General features: G+C 36.8%; 1 protein-coding gene across 1 annotated transcript in view; it reads left to right on the plus strand.

Annotated features, from left to right (window-relative positions):
- Positions 1-22,473, plus strand: part of BMPR2 (bone morphogenetic protein receptor type 2) — a 175,130-nt gene that overhangs the window by 102,364 nt on the left and 50,293 nt on the right. Inside the window, exon 4 of the mRNA XM_055120119.1 lies at positions 21,783-21,893. Coding sequence (XP_054976094.1) covers positions 21,783-21,893 — 111 coding nt within the window. The remainder of the gene's footprint in view (positions 1-21,782; positions 21,894-22,473) is intronic.

The following is a 22,473-nucleotide window of genomic DNA, read 5'->3' on the forward strand; positions in this document are numbered from 1 at the left end:
TGTTACTGTATTTGGCATATGAATACACCACAGGGAGCTTGCTAGGTTCTCCAGTGTGGGCAGGAACTCTTGCTTGCCAGGTTCTCCGAGAGGGAGAACTTCCTGGAGCTTAGTTTTATAGTCTCTGGATATTGGCTGTTGATGGGATTACATGGTGGGGGGGCCAGTTTGTGGGTATGACTGCCTAGCTACTGGAAAATGGGGCATCTGGGCAGAAGAGCCCAGTCCCGATCTGAGCAGGCTTGGAGATCTCAGCCCCGGTCCCGCACTCCTGGGTTCCTCTCCGGTTCCTTCATGCTTGAGGCTCGTCTAAGCTCGTGTGTGGAGAGTGGCCTTGAGCATGGCTGTAGCTGGGTTCCGGAGGTCTTTGGCTGCCAGGGCTCTGCTCTGGGTGGGGAAGAGACTCAGCCCACCTGCTCAGAGGGGCCCCAGTGAAGACAGCCAGGCTCAGGGCAAGAGACTGCATCGCTCTCTTCTGGGAGCTTGGTTTTATAGTCTCTGGATGTTGGCCATTGATGGGATTACATGGCCCTGGGGGCAGTTTATGGGTGTAACCACACCCACCAACAAAAAAAGTAAAAACCCCAAGAAGTCATACACACACACACATATATATTTTATATATATATATATATATATATATATATATATATATATATTACTCTCTATGTGCTTCTTTTTCCACATCTCCTCCAAGAACTTCCCATGTCGCTTCTTTGTTCCTTAATTGTAGGTTACCATTATCTGCATCTTTGGCTTTATCCAGTGCATCTTTAGCTTTTTCCTTAAATAGGCTTATTCTCTCTTTTGCTCCTCTGACAAAGTCTATCCATTTTATTTCACCATGATTTGAGAAAAGAATATGCAAACCTTCTCTACAGGGCTGGAGCCACAACACAGCGAGTAGGGAGTTTGCCTTGCATGCGGACGACCCGGGTTTGATTTTTCTGCCCCTCTCGGAGAGCCCGGCAAGAGTATCTCACCCACACGATTCAGTATACCAAAAACAGTAACAACAAATCTCACAATGGATACGTTACTGGTGACCACTCTAGCAAATCAATGAGCAGTGGGATGACAGTGATACAGTGACAGTGAATACTGAGTGGTGTGGTAATTATGAAAAATGGGTAGGAAGAGTCTTATAATGTGTCGTGCAGCCGCTTTGTGGCCACACGGTCTAGAAAGCGGCCTGGAGCGTGATGGCGGTTGGGTAGTGGAGGTCAGCTGCCGGGACTGGGTCCCTTGTGGCATGGAGGGTTCTCACCCTTACCCCTCTGGGGCACCCCGAGTGAAAACAGCCTGGTGCAGAGTCAGTTCTATATCCACAAATTGTGTGATTGTATCATGTTTCCCTGACACAGCATAAAGTGTTTGAAAAATGGTTCCACAAAGATCTCTAGCCTTAATCTATGAGTTTTGTAAATATTATGTTAATTCAAATAAAGATCTTTGTGAATGAGTGATTAAAATTCTTGTGATGGTGTTTTTTTTGGATTATCTGGGTGAGCTATAGAAATGACCTCAAGATTATTCTTAGTGAGGTCAAGGGAAATTTGAAGCACACAGAATATGGGAAAATTAGTCTGATTAAGGAGGCAAGAGATTGGACTAAAACAACTTTAAACTAACAAGTGTCTTAGTCACCAGGTAGTGGAGGTGAGAACCTTTGAAGGAGCAAAACCCTCCTGAACCTTGATTCAGCCAATATAACAGATGTTAAACTTCTTACTTTTTAGAGTCATATGAGAATACATATTTGTTATTTCAAGTCTCCATGATTGTGGTAAATTTATTGAAGCTTCCACAAAGTAATTGCATAGCTGAAGAAGCTTAAAGAAAGATAGTAAGGGAATAGCAAATAGCCAGTGGTTACCAATTCTGAGATTTTGCCTATAGAACTGATTTTGCCAAATGGGTAGAATATGGGAAGAAACTTTGAGAGGGAAGGACACTGACACTCTGTGGTATTGGGACAGTATGTCCGAAACTTTATTATTAACAGTATTGCAAATTATGGTGCCTAAAAAAGAGAGAAAAGCAGTTTTAGCAGTCATGTTTGATTTTAGAAACAGCAGAAGAATTATCCCATCTCATGTCCACTTTTCAAGTTTTTTTGTAAGTGTTCATTTGGCTGAAATGTTACCAGATTTAAGTTCTAGCTATGGAAGAATCTAGAAAATATAGGCTCTTTATATAATAGCCTCTGAATTACTGGAGAGATAGTACAAGAGATAAGGTGCTGTCTTGCATTAAGCCAACCCGATTGATCCTTGGCACTGCATATGGACCCCATTCCCCCAGTACTGCCAGGGATCACTAAGCACAGAACTTGGAGTAGGTACCGAGTACCACTGGGTGTGGTCCCAAACCACCTTCCTTCCCTTCAAAAAGCCTGAGCATTTTTGGAAAGCATATTAGAATGGAGGCCAAATGTAAATTATGGGGATATCTTACTCATCTAGGTGCCACATTATTACAATCATAACAGATATAATACCTTTTCTGCTATGCTTTCTTATATACAAAATGTAACTTGCATTTTGTAAGTTGGGAAAGTGGAGGTAACAGAGAGGCAAGTATACCGGGGAAATAGTTTATGATGGAGTATATTTATTCTATGCCAAAATATTTTCTCTCTCAATATTTGCCTTCCCAAGAAACAGACCACGTATGTCACAGCCCTTCAGAAAGATCTGTGATCTTTGACACCAACTCTTGGATGTTTTGGGCATATATTGGAACCTCTGGTGCTTAAGTACAATGGTCTGCTTTCTTTTGTTTGGTATTTTGGGCTTGGGGCCATACTTTCCTATGCTTAGAAGTTACTTCTGGCTGTGCTGGAAGATTGAACTGGGGCTGGCTTCATGCAAGACAAGCATCTTAAGCCCTGTACTATTTCTCTAGCCCTAGTGATACCCTTTCTTTAGCAGATACATAAACATGCTCAGAATATTGTCATGGTCTTGTTCATACTGTCCCATTTGCTTACTCCTTTGCATGTTCAGAATGGTTTTCTGTACGTAGGGACAGAAACATGGCATCTTTAGAAAATTCTTTGCCAGCTTCAGATTTCTGAGAAACATTTTTCAGGAACTTTCATTTACATGTAATTTCTGGGAAATAAATCAACTCTCTTAGTCTGCTTTACATGGGAAATGTATTCTAATAAAAATGCTAATACTTGAGACTCTAAATGCCTATTATTCAAGTGGCTGTTTTTTTCTCTAATTTTTTTAAATTATTGATTTTATTAATCATGCCATGTAAATAACTAGAAAATGATTAGCTAAGACAGATGGTAATATGTTTTTGTTAAATAATCAGATTGTTTATTATAGGATCACAATCTACGTGATTACAGGCAGGGTAGAAGAGATATAGTCACAAGCATCTTCTAAGGCTATAGTTAATACACGTGATTATTGTCATTCATTTGTGTTTTGTGAGTACAACTACCTAAAAGTTTTTAAATGCATTGCATCCTAAGGATGTTTACAGAAATGCAGTGGCTATAAAACAAAGCATCTCCATTTTCTAGACTCTATAGTTATAGGATAACATTGGGTTTGTCCTTTTAGTCTTGCCGCAGGGAACTTAGTTTACCTTAAAGCAATGTCCTTTCTGTATGGACACAGAGAGACAGTTAATATTATGCTTTGTAACTTGGGATCTGATTGAGTCCAATTATATTTACTCCTGGACATCTGCTTTCTCAACTCAGTTGCCCTTATTCCCTAGCACCCCAATAGCAGCGTCCTGACGAGGGACAGAATGGACCCAGGGCAAGCTGTGAGCTACCCTGGCATTGAAATGGGCCAGGCCAAATCACCACAATACTCAACTATAAGTTGAAAACATGGTCATAGACAAATGCTGTCATGATCCAAAAGTAACCATGGGACTAGGACCCTGCTGGGGTTAGGAAAATTAACCTGGTCTGAGGACTATAGTCTGGAATATATAGTGAGATGTCCTCAGAAAGAACCAAACTTTAAGTTTGATATATCTCTTACTGTGCTCACACAGAATGACATTGCTAGAAATATTAGAAGTAAATTTACTATAACTATTTAAGTGGATTACTAGCTGAGGAAGGAAGAAAGCGACACACCCTTGTTTGGATCCCACCCTTGAGGGGATCTCCTAGTAATCTGGAGTAATCTCTTTAAATGAGATTTTGTTAATCTCCTGGAGAAATGGTTTTACCCTTCCTTGTTGATTTGTTAATGTTCAACCCACCTTTGTGTCACCACCTTATACAATTGCTATATAAACTAAGACTGTAAGTGGGAGAGGGACAAAGGCAAGACAGAAGAGGCAGAGAGAATACAGAGGCAAGACAGAAGCAGCAGAGAAGACACAGGAGAAGACACAGAAGCAGAGACAGAGAGAGGTCAGAAGAGACCAGAGGAGAGACTACAGAGACAGAGATAGTCAGATAGAAGAGAGCACAGTGGCACACACAGAAGCAGAGCACAAGGAGGAGCCATCCCGATCCGGTCCATACACAGCGGCTCGAGAGCACCAAATGCAAATGGCGAGAGAGAGAGAGAGAGAGTGTGTGTGTGTGTGTGTGTGTGTGAGAGAGAGAGAGAGAGAGAGAGAGAGAGAGAGACGCCTCGAGAGCCCACAAACAATAGAACACAACACACACAGCATCACCCCATCCAGCGTGTGCGCCTTTGTAATTTTTTACACTACTCAGGATTACAGATTTGATAAAGGTTCAGCTAACTCAAATATATTATGGTACTTATTAAAGTTATTTTTTAAGAGAGAAAATGCATGGGATGGGAGGAGGTACTTATTAAAGTAACAAGAAGTTGCATTTCAGAAATGCAGACACCTGGGGGCCAAAGAAATTGTGCAGTGGGTAGGGCATTTGCCTTGCCTACAGCTGGCCCGGATCGCTGGCATCTCATATGGTCCCCTGAGCCTACCAGAAATGATTCCTGAGCACAGATCAAAAATTCCCCCTGAGTACTACCAGATGTGACTACAAAACAAATAGAGAAAAAAATGCAGAGCCCTATTATATATACCATTGGACTATCTTTTTTTATTGTAATAAGTTCTATATGTCTTAATGATTAAGAAATTATTTAAAATTTCTCATATTCTTGCCAGTTAATTTCTTTTAATCCTAGGATATGCCATAGGTCTTCATTATATATATGTATGTTTTCTACTTATCCGAATAATTAATCATCTGAATATTCAAGATAATCAATTATTTGTTAAACTAGTGGTTGACAGACTGTCATAATTAGATCAGACTTGATAGAAGTGTCTTCCCTATGAACAACCAGTAGTTTAGTGTTTTGAGAAAGCAATATTTTCGTGGTTATTTTTTGTTTATTTTCAGGTACTTTAAGATGGAGGAATGAAGTATTAGTTTTACTTTAATTTCTGTTAATTGATAAAGAGATTAAAGTTGGCTGTTTAATTTACAAATTAGACTTTCTGTTAAAAAGTTTATTTAGCATTTTTGTTCCTGCTTGTGATTTTTTGCTGCCTGGAACTAGATTTTTTCTACTCACTTTTATGTGAATCCTCACAAGAAATATTTGTATACTTTGTTTTTTTGTTTTGGGAACACTTGGCAATGCTCAAGTCTTACTCCTGGCTCTGCACTCAGAGATCACTCCTGATGGGACTCAGAGGACCATATGGGGTGCTGGATATTAAACCTGGGTCTGCTGTGAATAAAGCAAACACCATACCTTTTGTATGTATAAGGCAAAAAGTCCCAGTTTTGATATACTTTTAAAATGAAATACGTGTTTATATTTGGAATAATACTTAGCAATTATTTTACTAAGTTTTTTTTTTTTGGCATGTGGTGAAGGGAGGCTCCCAAAAAGTGCTCAGGGGGCATCAGCATCGGGGATCTATCCCAGCAATACTCAGCAAACTTTTCTGGCAGTTCAGTGCTAGAGGTTTAGGATATGATGCTGCTAGAACACTCCCTAAGGACCACAAGGTTGGTGACCCCAGGGTCTCCAGGGCTATACCTGGTGATACTTGGGTTCAGGTGGTATGTAGTATCAGGGATCAAATTGGGGGTAAACAAGTACTAGTCATGCATCCTAACTATATTACTATCTCCCTCTCCTTACCAAGGATAGGTCTTTTTGTGTGTTTTAGCCATGAGTCCCTTGACCAGGATCATCTTTTTTATATCTGTCCCAAGGCTTGCTTCATTTTTCATGTTTTGAATAATTTGTCTACCACAGTTTATTTTGCTTAAAGATCAAGCAAAATAAACTTGATCTTACTCAATTTTTTTCACTTAAAAAATTAATCAGACACATCTTAGTTCCAAATTAGTAAGTCACGTGGTATTTCCAGCTGCCAAAGCTGCTGACCAAAGGTCGGTGTTTTGAAGAAAAGGAAAGGGAAATTGACATTTCCCTTTCCTTCATCATAGATTAAAAATACACTGAGATAAAGGCTAACAATGCCTCTGAGGCATGTTATCAATATTGGGAATTGAATTACTGAGTTCTATCTGGGATTATGTATGCATATATACATATATGTACATGTATATATGTCTGTGTGTTCACACACACACTTGATATAATCAATATTTTTATAGCCTTTCCCTTCCCTTAGTTATTGCATGACCTGAAGTTGTACACATTTGGTTGCAGTGTTCACACACTTGGTAGTCGTTCTTACTGGGGAACGATGTCACACACTTTAGTAGTGCTCATGCACCCTTCTCTTATAGTGCTTTCTTTGTGCCACCTACTTTCAGTTATGGTATTGCACTCATCTGATTGCAGTGCAATTAAAAAATCCAAACAAAATATATGTATATATTTGTTACCGATAATTGAGAATATAGGAAGAAAAAGTACATACAAACATCAGTTATACTTAATATTGTCTAAGTACCCAACTATTTGAAAAGAGAGAACTGTTAATTAAAGCAAAAATATTGAATTCTAATGCTTTAGTAGTAGAAGTAATCAAGATAACCACTTCTGAAAGTTGCACTAATGAGGCTGGAGAGATAGAGCAGGTAGGTCATTTGCCTTCCACGGAGCCATCCTGGATTTGATCCTTGGCTCCACATATGGTCCCCTGAGCCCCACCAGGAGTGATCTCTGAGCACAGAGCCAGGAGTATGCCCTAAGCACAGGCGTGGCCCAAAGCCTCCCAAAATTAGAAAGTAAAAGACGCACTAATCTACTGAAGTGTCATATTCATCTTTTCATAGTTTCTAAATTGTTTCTTTATCCCCTACTATAATTTGACAGTTATTTAAAAGAAATGGTTTCTCTATCAGTTAGTTGGTTATTCTCATCAAAACTGTTCACAAATAGTATTTACTCAATTCTGAAAAAACCCAAACTTTGCTTTTGTTTTGTTTTGGGGCCACGCCCAGAGGTGTTTAGGGCTTTATTCTGGCTCTGCACTGAGCAATTACTAGTAGCGGTGCTCAGAGAACCATATGGGATGCCAGGAATTCATCCCATATGGCCACGTGCGAAGCAAATACCTTATCCACTGTATGGTCCAGCCCTTAAACCCTTAACTTTCAAAAGTTGAAAGTGGTCAAGGCACAGAATATCCAGAGCATTAAAAAAGCCAAAAGGAGTTAGAATAAGAGTTGCTAGTGCTGATTACTCTCCAATGGGCACTTATTTTTCCCACCTCCTCAGTTCTCCACAATTCCTATTTTTTCCCCACCTTTTCTTCTTTCTGCATATTTTTACTTGCAAACCTGTCTCTTAGAGGCACTCTCATGCCCTGTTTAAAAGCACTGGTGACATTCTGAACAATGTGATAATTGTTTTTAACCCAACTGTTTCTTAATTTTCAAACAAAACCCCAAAAAGTTATGATTTCTGTGATATAGAACAATTTGTTATTAAAAAATCTCAGTATTTTATCAAATTATAAAAAAGTCATGTCATCTATTTAAGTGAATGATTATTTATTAGCTTCAATCTTTTATTAATAGATTCAATATGCAAACATGATCAGCTAAAAACTAACCTAACAAATAATTAGAAAAAATTTTCACCCTCATAATAGCTGTCAGGTTATTTTAAGTAAATTTTAGAAAATATGTAGAAAATTGCATTTTAAAAAGTAATTCATGTTTTAGTGTATTAGTGGAGAATTAGTTTTAACATTGTGGTTATATGTTGGAGATTCATTTTTATATACAACAGTTCATTATTTTAAAAGAAATTTGTAACTTAAAAAAGTGCACAGAATGTTTTCTAATAAAAATGTCTTAAACAAAGGAAAGCATTTATGCACCATGAAAAAGAGCAAAAAAAACAGTGTAGAACATAAACATATTTAATTTTAAATTTCTATCTGTAGTGCATCTTGTTTTCCTTAAGAGTAGGCACAAGTTACTATCATAATGAGAAAAATATCAAGTAGGAGGAGCTAACAGCTGAACAATGCAAGCTCATATTTTGTTGTTCAGTGAGTAAATGACTGGAAAAATTAAACTTCCACAGATTATTACATGGTCATTTTCTCTAAGAAGAAGGATTTTTAGTATAAATTCTGGATTTTGAAGTAGGCCAGTTTAGAAGATTGATTAAGGGATTTTAAATGTTTTGCTTTTTTGATTCCATATTGTAAGACTCTTTTTGTTTTGTTTTGAATAACAAATATTGCAATAATTAGGTTTCTATTTTCTGGGTATAATTTAGGCTCAGATTGACTTTTAAAAATTAGATTATTGATACTTTCTAAGAACTACTGAATAATTATTTCCAAAACTATTGTGTGTAGTAACAACACTGTTTATCATAACATAAAAGTAAATAGCAGAATAAAAGCAATTAAGACTTGGAAGATTCATACTAAAACTACTTTGAGAATATATTTAATAGTTTAGGTTTTCTTTTTTTTTAATGTAGTAAAAAAATAAAAAACTACTGGAAAAATAGGATAAGGGTAAGGTACTTGCTTTGCATGTGACAAATCTCAGTTCAATTCATAGGGCCATATAGATCTTACAAGCATTGCAAGAAATGACTCCTGAGCACACTAGTTATGGCCTAACCTCCCCGTCCCTCCTCCCCCCAAATAGCATAGTCTACAAATTTATCACATATTTTTTAGAATTTACTAAAAATTATTTTCTTGTTCTGGTACTTAGTGACTTTATTCCAATGACCTATTGTTAAGTTAAATTTATTCAGTATAAAATACCAGGTTACATATTAATATAAATAAAATTTATTCTTTATAAAAATATTTGCTCAAAACATTAAGCTGATCAGTATATCTTCATTGCAAAAACTATCAATTTGAATAATTTCCTAAGAAATGTATTACAACTCTGATCAGATTGTTTTGATTGTAAATGTTTTATTGCTTTAAAAAATTAAAAATATGATCTCTGATTTGCTTATCTACTCAGTTGTTAAAGATTAAGAAACTGACTGTATTATGTTTAACTGACATAACAGACTGTATTATGTTTAAGCTTCTCTTTGTTGCTTGCTGCACATGCAACAATGTTGTTCTTTCTTTGACACAGACCCAGACAAAGGCCGAGTGTAGCAAGGAAGCAGACAGCACGCCTCCAATAGTGGCCCCCGCCTGGCTCCAGGATTTGTAAACAGAAACATCCCAGGCTCCAATAAGGCAGACAGCGGTTCCCTGTCTGTTCTGCATTCAGGAAGCTCTTGCTTGTACAAGCTCAGCCATTGCACACAAGCATACATAGCAGTGTTTACATTTGGCTGAGTATTTAACTGAGAAAGCTGGTAAGGAGGAAGAAGAGGATTTATTAGAATTCGGGAAAGACAACTTCAAGTATAGCATATGATGTAGCATATATGCAAAAAAAAGGGACCTACTTTTAAAGAAAAAAAAGACTTGAGTTTTCTAGTTTAAGATCTCTTTTATTGCACACATATGTGAATACACACATTGAAATTTTTTCCCTGGCTGTTTTTCAGAGAGCTCATATTTTTAGAGCATGTGACATATCCTGGAGAGTTTTTCATTGAAATACTTAACCACTAGCATGTTTTTAAAAATATCTTAAAAAATATATCTTAACATTTAAAAAATCCTGTCATTATGAATTAATTACCCTTTTTGATTTGGGGTTAATGACTTTATGTATGAGTTATATTGTGGTGTTTTTTTTTTTTTTTTTTTTTGTAGAATTGAGAATACAAGGGAAAAGAATGTTGAGTCTTCAAAAAAACATTTGAGAACTCAGTAGTGAAGTTAGAAGAGTCTTAAAAGCCATCTAGTGGGCCAGTAGGGTAAGGTGTTTGTCTTAGATGCTGCCAAGTGGGGTTTGTTCCCTGAACCCCACCAGGAGTAGCTGTGCACAGAGCCAGGAGTATGTCCTGAGTATACCGGAGATGGCCCAACATGACTCCTTCAATGTTTGAAAAATAAAGTCATCTAGTATTACCATTTTAAAAATAGTTCAATGAACTTTAATAGCAAGCTTGAACAGCACAGAAGACAGACATCAAGAATATGTACTTACTCGAATATAGGGCAACGAAAAGTATTTTAAATGGATGAAATGTTCTATTATAAAAATGCTACAAAAAACACTTATCATTATGAAATTCACTTAAAAAAATCCCAATGCTTAATATTATCCAGAAACATTTAAAAGGTTTATTTATGATTGTTATAAAGTTAACTATTGAAACTCGTTCACTGAATCTTTTTCACTTGTATTGATACATTTTGTCCTCTCATTTACATTGAAATTCATACACACATGAAAATGAAGAAAACTGTTAAGATATAATTTCTTGCTCCTATTTTTCTATATAATAAATACTTCAGTAGGTACCTTTTGATTCCATGGGTTAAAAATAACAGAGTTAACAATAAGAGAAGCAAAACTTTAAAAATATTTATTAAAACATTCCCTGTCAGAGTATATTTTTAGACTTTTTATCTATATATGTAGTCTGTTATTTGATTGTCATTTGGTTCAATTGTTTTACATTAGGCACGGATAGCACATAGGTTAGTGTCTTCAACGATGTCTAACCAAGCAAGCTTCACTAGCTTCCTGAAAAGCTTAGACAACTGTACTCTTGCAATCCAGATCTTTTTTTTTTTCTAATTTTATTTTCATGCAGTTGTTCACAATAATTGATTGCATTCAATATTTCAACACCAATGCCACCACCATTATATCTTCCCACCACCATTATTTTGAACTTTCTCACCACCGCCCAAGATAGTCCCAAAGGCAGATGCTAAGTAATTTATTTTGTATTGCTTTTTATGAATAGTATGAACTCCTAGAATTCTAAAAATTTTTAAAAATATTTGGGGTTCAGAGGCATCTCTGTGGTGTGCTGCTCTCTTCCAAGATTCAATTTGTGAGCCCAGATCTCTTTTGTTATTCTTGACCACTTCTTGTTACTGAACATTGAAAGGAAAGTTGGGCAGAAAAAGCTTAATGGACTTTTGATAATACCTAACTTTATGAACTGCACAGTATCAGCCTGTAATAGTATTTCTTCTCAGCAGGCAAGATATGTGACACAAAATGTATTAAAATACACATGTATTTAGTAAGTACTTTTTAGACTTCGAAAGTCTATTTTCTTACACTTATATTAATTTAAAACAAGTTAAGCCATTTATCTTATACAGAATTTCATTCTGTATTATAAAAAACTTCAAGACAAGCACATAACATGTAATAGACATAGCACACAAAGTAAGAATCAGCTTGAAATCAAATGTAATTTTTAAGAATAACTCATGGTCTGAAATCCTTAATAGACCTTGAAAGTATAAACAAAGTATTATTTTGATATTCAGAATGATAATTCCAATTTAAATAGAAATGAAATTTGCTCTAATATATTTAGTGTAAAGAAAGGCATAAAAAATATTGTGTTGGTTTTGATTTTTTTTTTTACAAAAGCATTCTTTAGTGATTCATAAGGAGCACAAGTTTGCACCCTACTGTGTTCAGGGGGTCCTGTGTTGCCAGGGTTCGAACTTAGGGGCTTATGCCTCAAACACATGTGCTCCACCCCATGGTGTTATCTTCCTGGCCCTATACATTGCATTTTAGGAGCTCTCTATACAAAATAGTTCAAATTAAAAAATATATAGGGTTGGACAGATAGTACAGTGAATAAAGCACTTGTCTTATATACACTTGACCCAGGGTTGATCTCACGAACACTGCTAGGAGTAAGCCTTGAGCACTTGTTGGTGTGGCCTCAAAATAAAAAACAAAAATAATTCCCCCAAACTCTACAGATACAAATTGGCTTCTTTTGTCAACATATTTCATTCTCCTATAAAATTGTTTTTCAGTGATGCTATTTGACAAAGTAAATTCCCCTTTGGGCATTAGGTGGGAATAAAATATGGTTTTGTTGTGTTTTAAAATGTCTAAAATATTCAGTGGAAAATATAAGATACATTTTTTAAATTATAAATACATTAAATTATTACTATATATAACTATAGTTATTTGATCCATATATTGTGAGTAGTACAGCAGTGATATTTGCAAATCTGTGAGATTTTCATGGTATAAGTTTTTTTCTACACAATAAAATATATGAATCACATATTGAGAGTACTAACCTCTTCCCCCGTGTTCAATTTTTTAAAGATTATTTAGAGTTCTAGCACCTTAACCTTGGTTTAGATAATACATATTTGATACTACCACTAGTTTTTCTTAATATGTTCAATTAGACCAAATATAAATGAAATATTTATATTTCATTTATAATATAAATAATCCAAGTAATTGTTCTCACGGCTGCTCCTCCCAGAAGGGAGCATAAAATGAGGCTCCCATGACCATGCCACTAGACTCTGCACCAGGAGTGCTCAGAGGGGTGTGGGTGAGAGCCCTCCCCTCCCCAAGGAACTCAGCCCTGGCAGCCGACCTCCATTACTCTACTTCTGCCACGCTCTAGGCCACTTTCCACACACTTGGTCCGAGCCTCACACATGAGTGAACATATTCCTGGACCGAGAGACATATTATCATAAAGGGAAATATGTATATATATATATATATATTTGGACTTTTGATAATACAAAAGTCTGTATTGGCAAGCTACCGAGAATATCGGGCCCGCACGACAGAGCCTGGCAAGCTACCCGTGGCGTATTGGATATGCCAAAAACAGTAACAATAAGTCTCTCAATGAGAGACATTACTGGTGCCCGCTCGAACAAATATATATATATATATATATATATATATATATATATATATATATATATGCCTCTCGAGAGCCTGGCAAGCTACCGAGAGTATCCCACCTGCACGAAGAGCCTGGCAAGCTCTCCATGGTGTATTCGATATGTGAAATACAGTAACAATAACAGGTCTCATTCCCCTGACCCTGAAAAGAGCCTCCAATCGTTGGGAAAAACAAGTAAGGAGAGGCTGTTAAAATCTCAGGGCTGGGACGAATGGAGACATTACTGGTGCCTGCTCAAGTAAATCGATGAATAACGTGATGACAGTGATGAATTGTTCTCATAGTTTATCTACATCTGATATGCAGAGAAGATGTTACACAGGGTTCTCTTTTCTGTGATTCCAAGTAAAAACAGCACTTCATGTTTTCATGAAACTTATAAATCACACTACAAACAACCATGAGACATCAATGGTTCAAGTAACATTTTAAAGATTTTATATAGCTATTTTCATTTTCTTGGTATTTTAAATTTGCTATTTAAAGAGCAAGATTTTGTAGTCTTATATGAGTCTTTTGTATTTATGGTATAAGACTACAGTCTGTTCTGTTATGTAATAGGGTGACTTCTTATTTTGATTGTTGTCCCCTATTTTGCTATGGCTGGAGCAATAGCACAGTGGTAGGGCGTTCGCCTTTCACTCGGTCGACCCGTGTTCGAGTCCTTCGCCCCTCTCGGAGAGCCTGGCAAGCTACCGAGAGTATCGGGCCCGCACGGCAGAGCCTGGCAAGCTACCTGTGGCATATTGGATATGCCAAAAACAGTAGCAATAAGTCTCTCAATGAGAGACATTACTGGTGCCCGCTTGAACAAATCAATGAGCAACGGGATGACAGTGACAGTGACAGTCATCTATCAAGAGTCTGATCCATTTATTGTTTTCAAAGACAATGCCATGTTTGTTAGTTTTGGTGCATAAAATACATACTTCTTGAGGAAGGAAAGCTACCTGAGTGCCTTTTTCTGATGGCAGAGTTTATTTTTTAATCAGAATATATTATTAATAAAGTCATGTATATATAAATAATGGAGGTTGCTGTTTATTTGATATATAATCTGGAAATACCTCTACTCCCTCATCCTCATAACTAGAAGACAGGGAGAGACTGAGGAAAAAGACAAACTATTTCAGATTGGTATGTGGTAGTTTAAGGTATCATGCGAATTTATGAGAGTTGTTCCAGGCAAAAACATTGCAGAAGGAAAAGCAGGGCTTACAGAAGGACTCTCTTTCAGTCAGATGCCCTAGTAAAAGCACTTTGTGCCAAGATGAAAAAATTTCAATAAACACATTTTGGATTAAAAAAAATCAGTTTAAATGAAAACAGGAAATTAATTGATAAAAATCAACAAGCCCAAGAGCTGGTTCTTTAAAAAAGATCAATATAATTGATAAATCCCTAGGAAGGCTATCTGGAGAAAATTTTATTACTAATAATCAGAAATGAGAAAGGGCCATTATTACTGATCCCATGGACATTAGAGAGATAATAAGAGGAATATTATTCACAACTCTATCACAGATTTGATAAATGTAATGGACCAGCTCCTTGAAACACAGAATTCAAACAGGAAGAAATATGTAAGTTGAGTAGATACCCTTTAGTGATATTTAACAACTTCATAAGACAGCAACAGGGTCATATAGCTTCACTATTGAATTATAGCAAGAATTTAGAGAAATTATACTATTTTTTGTAATCTTTTCTAGAAAATAGAAGCAGAGGAATACTAGCCTTCATCCTATGAGACTAGTGTTACTCTTCTAACAAGACAATATAGACAAGACACAACAGAAAAAAAATTTCGCAAAACATCTAAAATATATGTAAAACATAAAAAATGTGCAAAACATATCTAATATAGTATTTATATCCCCCAACTACAAAGAATTGTTAAGAATAAGAAAATGAACAGTTCAATTCAAAAGGTAAGCCAAAGACCTGAAAAAGCACAGGAAACCCAAATATTTTGTTACATAGATTTAATTTGCTGCCTCCTTCATTTTTTTTTAAGAATTTTAACTTCTTCCATATAGGGAGAAATAGGATGACAACTTTACAAGTAGCAATGTAAATAAATGTCTTTTTCAAGGGTAGCTTCTTTACTGTTTACTTTCTCTTTCCAGCGTTTTGGAGGGGTGTGGCCTGCCTAGCTGTGCTAAGGGGGTCTGAGGGCTACTTTGACAATTCCCAGCCAGTTTACTAGCCTGATGTTCAGTTCTTGACCTGGTAAGATGCCCAATGATGATGGTGCGGGGGCATGCAGTGCCAGGCATTGAACTTGGGGCCTCACATATATAGGGCATGCTGTCTAGCTCTTTGGCATGTTTGTTCTTCTTTTAAAAGTAACCAACTCTAGTTAATTCTTATCCCAAAAAGAAATATTTTTGGTTCATAGTTTTGCATTCACTAACCATAATGCATAGACTGAGAAAGAAACAGAAATTTTTCTTACAGTCCTAGAGACTGAAGGTCTAAAATTAGGATTCCATGCTATTGAGGGCTGCCTTCTCGCATGGTGAAGGAAAAAAGTAAGCTGTCCTCATCTTTTTCAAAGGGCAATAGTCTCATCATAAGGCTCCCACCCTACACCTGTATCACTGTATCACTGTCATCCTGTTGCTCATCGATTTGCTCAAGTGGGCACCAGTAACATCTCCATTGTGAGACTTGTTACTGTTTTGGGCATATCAAATACGTCACGGATAGCTTGCCAGACTCTGCCATGTGGGCGAGATACTCTTGGTATTTGCCAGTTTCTCCGAGAGGGACAAAGGAATTGAACCCGGGTCGGCCGTATGCAAGGCAAACGCCCTACCTGCTGTGCTATCACTCCCATTCTTACATCTCAAAACTGAGAAGTTGAAAAAGTTTATGAGCTTGGTAGTGCAGAAAAATCTACTACACTCAAAAGAATTATGCTATTAATAACTTAGAGTGATTATGTTACATGAACCATACTCACCATGTGATGGTTAGTATAGGTCCTCCGGGAAATAATTACGTTTAGGTATAGGGTGAACTATGCTATGCCTAAACCTAATTATTTCCCGGAGGACCTATACTAACCATCACATGGTGAGTATGGTTAAACATTGGAATTTATTTTATTGTTACACTTTTGGGTTACACCTTACAGTATTAGGGGCTTCTCCCTCCTTGATGCTCAGAAGTCACTCTGGTCAGTGCTCAAGGATCAGGTGGTACCGGGGATTGAATCCAAGCTGACAGCATGCAAAGCATGTGCACTAGCCCTTTGAGTTACCTTACTCCAGCCCCTTCAATACTTGTATTTTTAAGGGAACGTGGAGGTTGAGGAAGTAGTTCAGTGGCCTGGAAACTCATGGCACCACAGGCTCTGAGTGGCTCTGCTTCTTTGAGCTGGGCCAGGTAGAAGTGTCACTGTATAACCCCAGCCCCATACTCACCCCCCCAACTGTTGTTTAAAGACCCCCAAATAAAATTAAAAATAAAGAGAATACAGATATGTTCATGCACATACTATAAAATATGAAATATATAAACAGTAGGACAAGGTATTTTGGGGTAGGTACATATGTAAATATAAAACTCAGTGCTTTATGCATAAATTTTCTTTAAACCTAAAACAACTCTAAATGATAGTCTTTCAAAATAATAAATGTAACACTAAAGATTGTGAACTTTATAGAGATCTAAAAATAGATGACAATCTCTTTGATTCACACTGCCCAATGGAATGCTAAATAGGAGTAGAACAAAACATCTCAAAAACAAGCATTCACCATGGAAACCTTTTGGATCTTTCTTCTGCCTTATTCAGATCTCTCTAATTTGTTTTGTTTTTGTGCCAGGGATCAAACCCAAGTCTTCATTCAAGCAAAACATGCATTCTACCCCTGAAATACATCCTTTGCCTCCTCTGCTCTAAAGTATCAGTATATTCTGTTTTCTTCTTGTTTTTTTTTTTCCTTCTTTTAGGTGGGGGGAGGGAGGCCAAGAGGGCACATCTGGTGGTACTCAGAGCTTACTCCTGACTCTGTGCTGATGAGCCACTCTTATCAGGGCTTGGGGACCATATGGGGTGTTGGGGATCAAATTCATGTCAACTACATATAAGGAAGGTTCCCTACCTGCTATTGTGTCTCTCTGTTCTTCCTTGAGGGAGAACAAATACTGGATAATCCCACTCATCTGTGGAATATATAGAGACAAAACAATGGACGACAAGACAGTATCAAACAATATAAAATTCTTGGCTATGGATTACGGAAGTGATAAACAGTGAGAGGGATGTGGGGGGGGGGGATGAAGATCAGACCAGAGATGACATAATGGCAGTGGCATAAGTTCTTGGATACTTTGGTGAAGTATGCAGTAACTTTATACAGTAGTGCTATAAATATTAACACTTATGTTACCTAACTATATTAAACTGTAATAAAAATTTTTAATAAAAAGTGATGTTTAACTTGCTTTATGTATAAATTAAAAACAAAGTAATGCCATAATAAGTAATGTACCTTTTTATTGTGTAATTTTGAGTATATCACAGCTTTATCTGATTAAATGATAGCTTCCATACTAATAAGTCTGGAATAGTATTGCCATATACCTTATTTAAAAGCTTACTTAAGCTTAAAAGCTTAAGAACTTTTTTCTTTGCTTTTTGGGTCACACCCTTTGGTGCTCAGGGGTTACTCCTGGCCCTGCACTCAGGAATTACTCCTGGCTGTGCTTGGAGGACCATATGGAATGCCCATGATTGAACCCGGGTCGGCTGTGTGCAAGGCAAATGCCCTATCTGCTGTACTATCACTCCAGCCCCAAGAATTTTCTAAGAAGAGAAAATATCTGATACTAAGGAAAGAACAATAAGAATATAATATGTTTGTTTATATTTTACTATAGTGAAAAATTTATAGATTGTTACTTAATTTGTGAATGTGTATAAAGTTCCTTTTCATGTGCTGAAAAGTTTCTCTTTGGATTAGACAAATTATAAAATCAGGTTTTAAAAAGAAACAGGTGAAACTCACAGAATAGAATAGGATTAATCAAACTATACTGTTTTTCAGTTCATTCTCAATATTATAAAGCCTATTTTTTTAAAGTCATTCCACTGTACTATTGCTCTGGCCTGGGAGGAACATTTCATATTGTTTACTAGTACTCATTTCTGGAGGTTAAAATGGTTTTGGGTTGCTTTTTTTCTTGTTCATCATTTTTTTTCTTTTCCCTAGTTACTGGTTTTGTTTGTTTGTTTTAATAAATCACCATGAGATTTGCCTTGCACGCAGCCGACCCGGGTTTGATTCCTCCATCTCTCTCGAGAGCCTGGCAATCTACCAAGAATATCTCACCTGCATGGTAGAGCCTGGCAAGCTACCTATGACATATTCGATATGCCAGAAACAGTAACAACAAATCTCACAATGGAGGCATTACCGGTGCCCACATGAGTAAATCAGTGAACAACGAACAGGAGGACAGTGCAGACAGTGCTTCACAATAATTCATTACATTTAATATTAAATCACCAATCCCATCACCAGTGCACCTTCCCACCACCATATTTTGAATGTTTCCACACCAGAACCCAAACTGTGCCCCCTGAGCAGAACCAAAACAATTAATTTTGTATTGCTTGTTATGAATATCATGCTAAAAATGGTCCAGTAAAGTTTTCTTATAGGAAAGTGTATGAAGATGGTTGTGTTTCATTAAGCCCTTGTATAAGAGATTACTAACGTGTGTTAAATCCCATGAAGTGTTGTGTACTACTCTTGGTACATCAGTGGTGTAGAGTCTGAGAGGTTACTCCAGGAATTCTAAAATCTAGAATATGATTATACAGCAGATTCACTAATGGGGGAAGCCTATGTTTCTCTCTTCTGGGAGCTTTATTCTGACTCTCTGGATCATGTCCATTGATGAGGTTATATGGAGCCAGAAGCAGTTTGTGGGGGTGACTGCCAAGCTACTGGTAAACTTGGGAGATGGGAGGAGGAGGCCCATTTCTGCTCCAAGCGAGCTTGGAGATTTCAGTCACAGGAACCTCATACCCAGATTTTTCTGCAGATTCCCTCATGGGTGAGGCACATCCAAGAATGACTGAGCATGGCAGTGATTGGGTTCTAGAGGTTTTCAGCTGCCAAGGGCTCTGTTGGGGTGGGAAGGGAAACACAACCTGTCTCCTCTGAGTTGCCCCGGTGAAGACAGCCTGGCGTGGGGTCTAGACGTCTCTAAAATTTTCACATGATCAACAGACACTATCAGTTTCCCCCTTTTCATAGCTCTTGAAAACTACTAATCTGGTTTTTGTATCTATGAATTTTCCCTTTCTGGATATTGCATATAAATGGAATCATAGAATTGTGATCTTTTGTGTCTTTATCACGGCAGAGCCTGGCAAGCTATCTGTGCATATTCGATATGCCAAAAACAGTAACAACAAGTCTCACGATGGAGACTTTACTGGTGCCCGCTCGAGCAGATGAGCAACAGGATGACAGTGACAATGACAGTGTGTCTTTATGTGGAAAAACTACATTTTGCTTATGCATTTATCATCTTAGGGACATTTGTGTTGTTTCTTTGGACTATTGTGGTTGGTGAGGCCATATATATATATATATATATATTGTTTTTTTGGGTCACACCCACCTGGCAGTGCTTAGGAATTACTTCTGGCTCCGCACTCAGGAATTCCTTCTGGCAGTTTTCAGGGGACAGTACTGGATGTGGATGCCAGGGATTGAACCCTGGTCGGGGTTGGTCACATGCAAGGCAAATGCCCTATCCATTGTACTATCGCTCCGACCCCAACCATAAACATCCTTTTCGAAGTTTATTTGAACTCTAGTTTTCAGATTATTGAGGTATATTTCTAGATAACTATATGTTTAACTTTTAAGGTGCTTTCAAAATGATTGTTACTAAAACTATAGCTATCCTACTATATGTGAAGAGGTGTCTCAGGTGAAATGGGTGTCTATATGTAGTTTCTTTCTGTAACTTGTCCTGTATTAAAAGTCGGTATAGTATTGTTAAATTTTATTTAAAATTCAGTAAAGGTCCCATATATTAAAAAAGAGTATTAAACGGTTTCAAATGTTTTTAAATGTTTTTCTCATTTTTTTTACATTTTAACATTCAGTTGTGTTTAATTAATTTGATGGAAGCAAATGCATTTACTTACAACAAGAATGCCTACCATAGAAGTTGTTGCTAGAGAGGCTTATGACTTTGTGAGCAGGATATCTATTTTGATACCACGTATAATTAAGATATCCAAACAGAGAAAGATTTTTGGGGTTAAGGCACTAGTCTTGCATGTTGCCAACCTGGGTTCGCTCTCTGGCACTGCACATGGTCCCCAGACCTTTACAGATATGATCCCTGGATGCAGAGTTAGGAGTAAGTACTTGGGCACTGCAGGGGGTGGCCTCCCAAACAACATCAAAAACACTTTTAAGAAAAAAATCTCAATTTAAAATATACAATATGCTTGATTTCGATTAAAAAAACTAAGTACATTATTACTAATTATGGAAATCTCTAGTAAAAAAGTAAAAATAGCTATTGTAGAGAGTAACTTTCTTCATTGTAGACTCAGTAGAATTTTTTTTGTATGCTGAGCTTAAAATTATATTCCTTTTACTAGTGACTGAACACTCTCTAATTATATCTTGTTGCTCTAACTATAAGTCTGTTTTACATGAAGGAAACTACCATACCTTTAGTTTTCTCTTTTTTCACATCAGATAGTTCAAGTTCTCTACCCATCACATTTTAGAGTTACCTTCATTCTCTTCACTATTCTTGCTATCTTCTAGATGTGCTCTTGTTCCTGACACCATTCTGTTTCTCTAGATGTGATCTGATATGGGGAATGAAACATAAAGTGGTTATATGCTCATAATAGCCCTGTGAGCTAGATTTATGAATTTCCAATCTACATGTGAATAGGCTCAGATTAGTGAAGAAATTTTCTCAAAGTCATAAAACAAAAGAATTTAATTTCAAACCCAGTTCAGATTTACTTCCTGCAGAGTCATGCTTTTTTTCATTAGATAATATCAGTAGTGGAAGCCTAATAATTCCAATTTATTGTTTGATAATATACTCAATACTAAGTACTTGAGCTTGTGAGCCTCTCAGAAAAGTTTAAATTAGAGAATATCTCACAAATAAGATATTTGGATGTTTGAACTCAGAAAAGTCAAATTATTTGCTAAATACCATTGAACAGATAGTATAGATTCAGAATTAAAAATCAATTGATTCCACAGATTGTTCTCTTAACTATTATTTTATTATATGTATGATGTTTATGCTGCAGTTGCTATTTAAATAATTAGGAGCACAGGCTTTTCAGTGTCTAAATATGTAAGTTTTTTTATTAAAGTATATGCTTTGTAATTACCACCAGGTTATTAGTATTTTTTCATTTCTTTGATGCAAAAACTGTTGATTTGACTATATTGACACATCATTTCCAAAGGATGGTCTGTATTTAACAAAATGCTGTTTTTTAAAAGGATGACTATATTTAAAATTTTTGTTTTCTTTTAGGTCCACCTCATTCATTTAGTCGAGATGAGACAATAATTATTGCTTTAGCATCCGTCTCTGTATTAGCTGTTTTGCTAGTTGCCTTATGCTTTGGATACCGAATGCTGACAGGTAAGAAACAAATTTTATTTGTATTATTTGATGTATTATTTGTTAAACAAGCCATTTAGCTAGAATTTATTTTTTCCCTTTCAAAAATCAGTGCTTAGAGCATAAAACCTGAATGGATTTATGGCGAACTTGAAACCACTAAAACCAAGAGGGTTTGGGTATGTGTCATGAGATCATGAGATGACAGCCTTCATACTTCTTTGTCATCATTAAGGAAGCTCCCTTTACCTGAGCTGTCCCCATTGAGTGAAGAGACACCCTCCTTTTTTTTTTTTTTTTTTTTTGGAGGGGGCATCTGGCAACACTCAGCACTTAGGACTGACTTCTGGCTATGACCGAGGACCACATAGGGTGTGGGTGCTCTAACCCAGGTTGGTCATGCACGAGGAAGAGGAAAGCACCCTCTCAATTGTTCTATTGTTCTAGGGCTGGGGGGGGGCCTGCTTTTGAGTGTTTTGTATCATTAACAGTATTCTTTCACCAGTGATCATGTCTATTAGTTAAGAAAGAAGTGCTGTAGCACTGCCGTCCCTTTGTTCGTTGATTTGCTCAAGTAAGCAGCAGTAACATGTCCATTGTG

Source organism: Sorex araneus, chromosome X, assembly GCF_027595985.1.
Source record: "Sorex araneus isolate mSorAra2 chromosome X, mSorAra2.pri, whole genome shotgun sequence".
Taxonomy (NCBI): domain Eukaryota; kingdom Metazoa; phylum Chordata; class Mammalia; order Eulipotyphla; family Soricidae; genus Sorex; species Sorex araneus.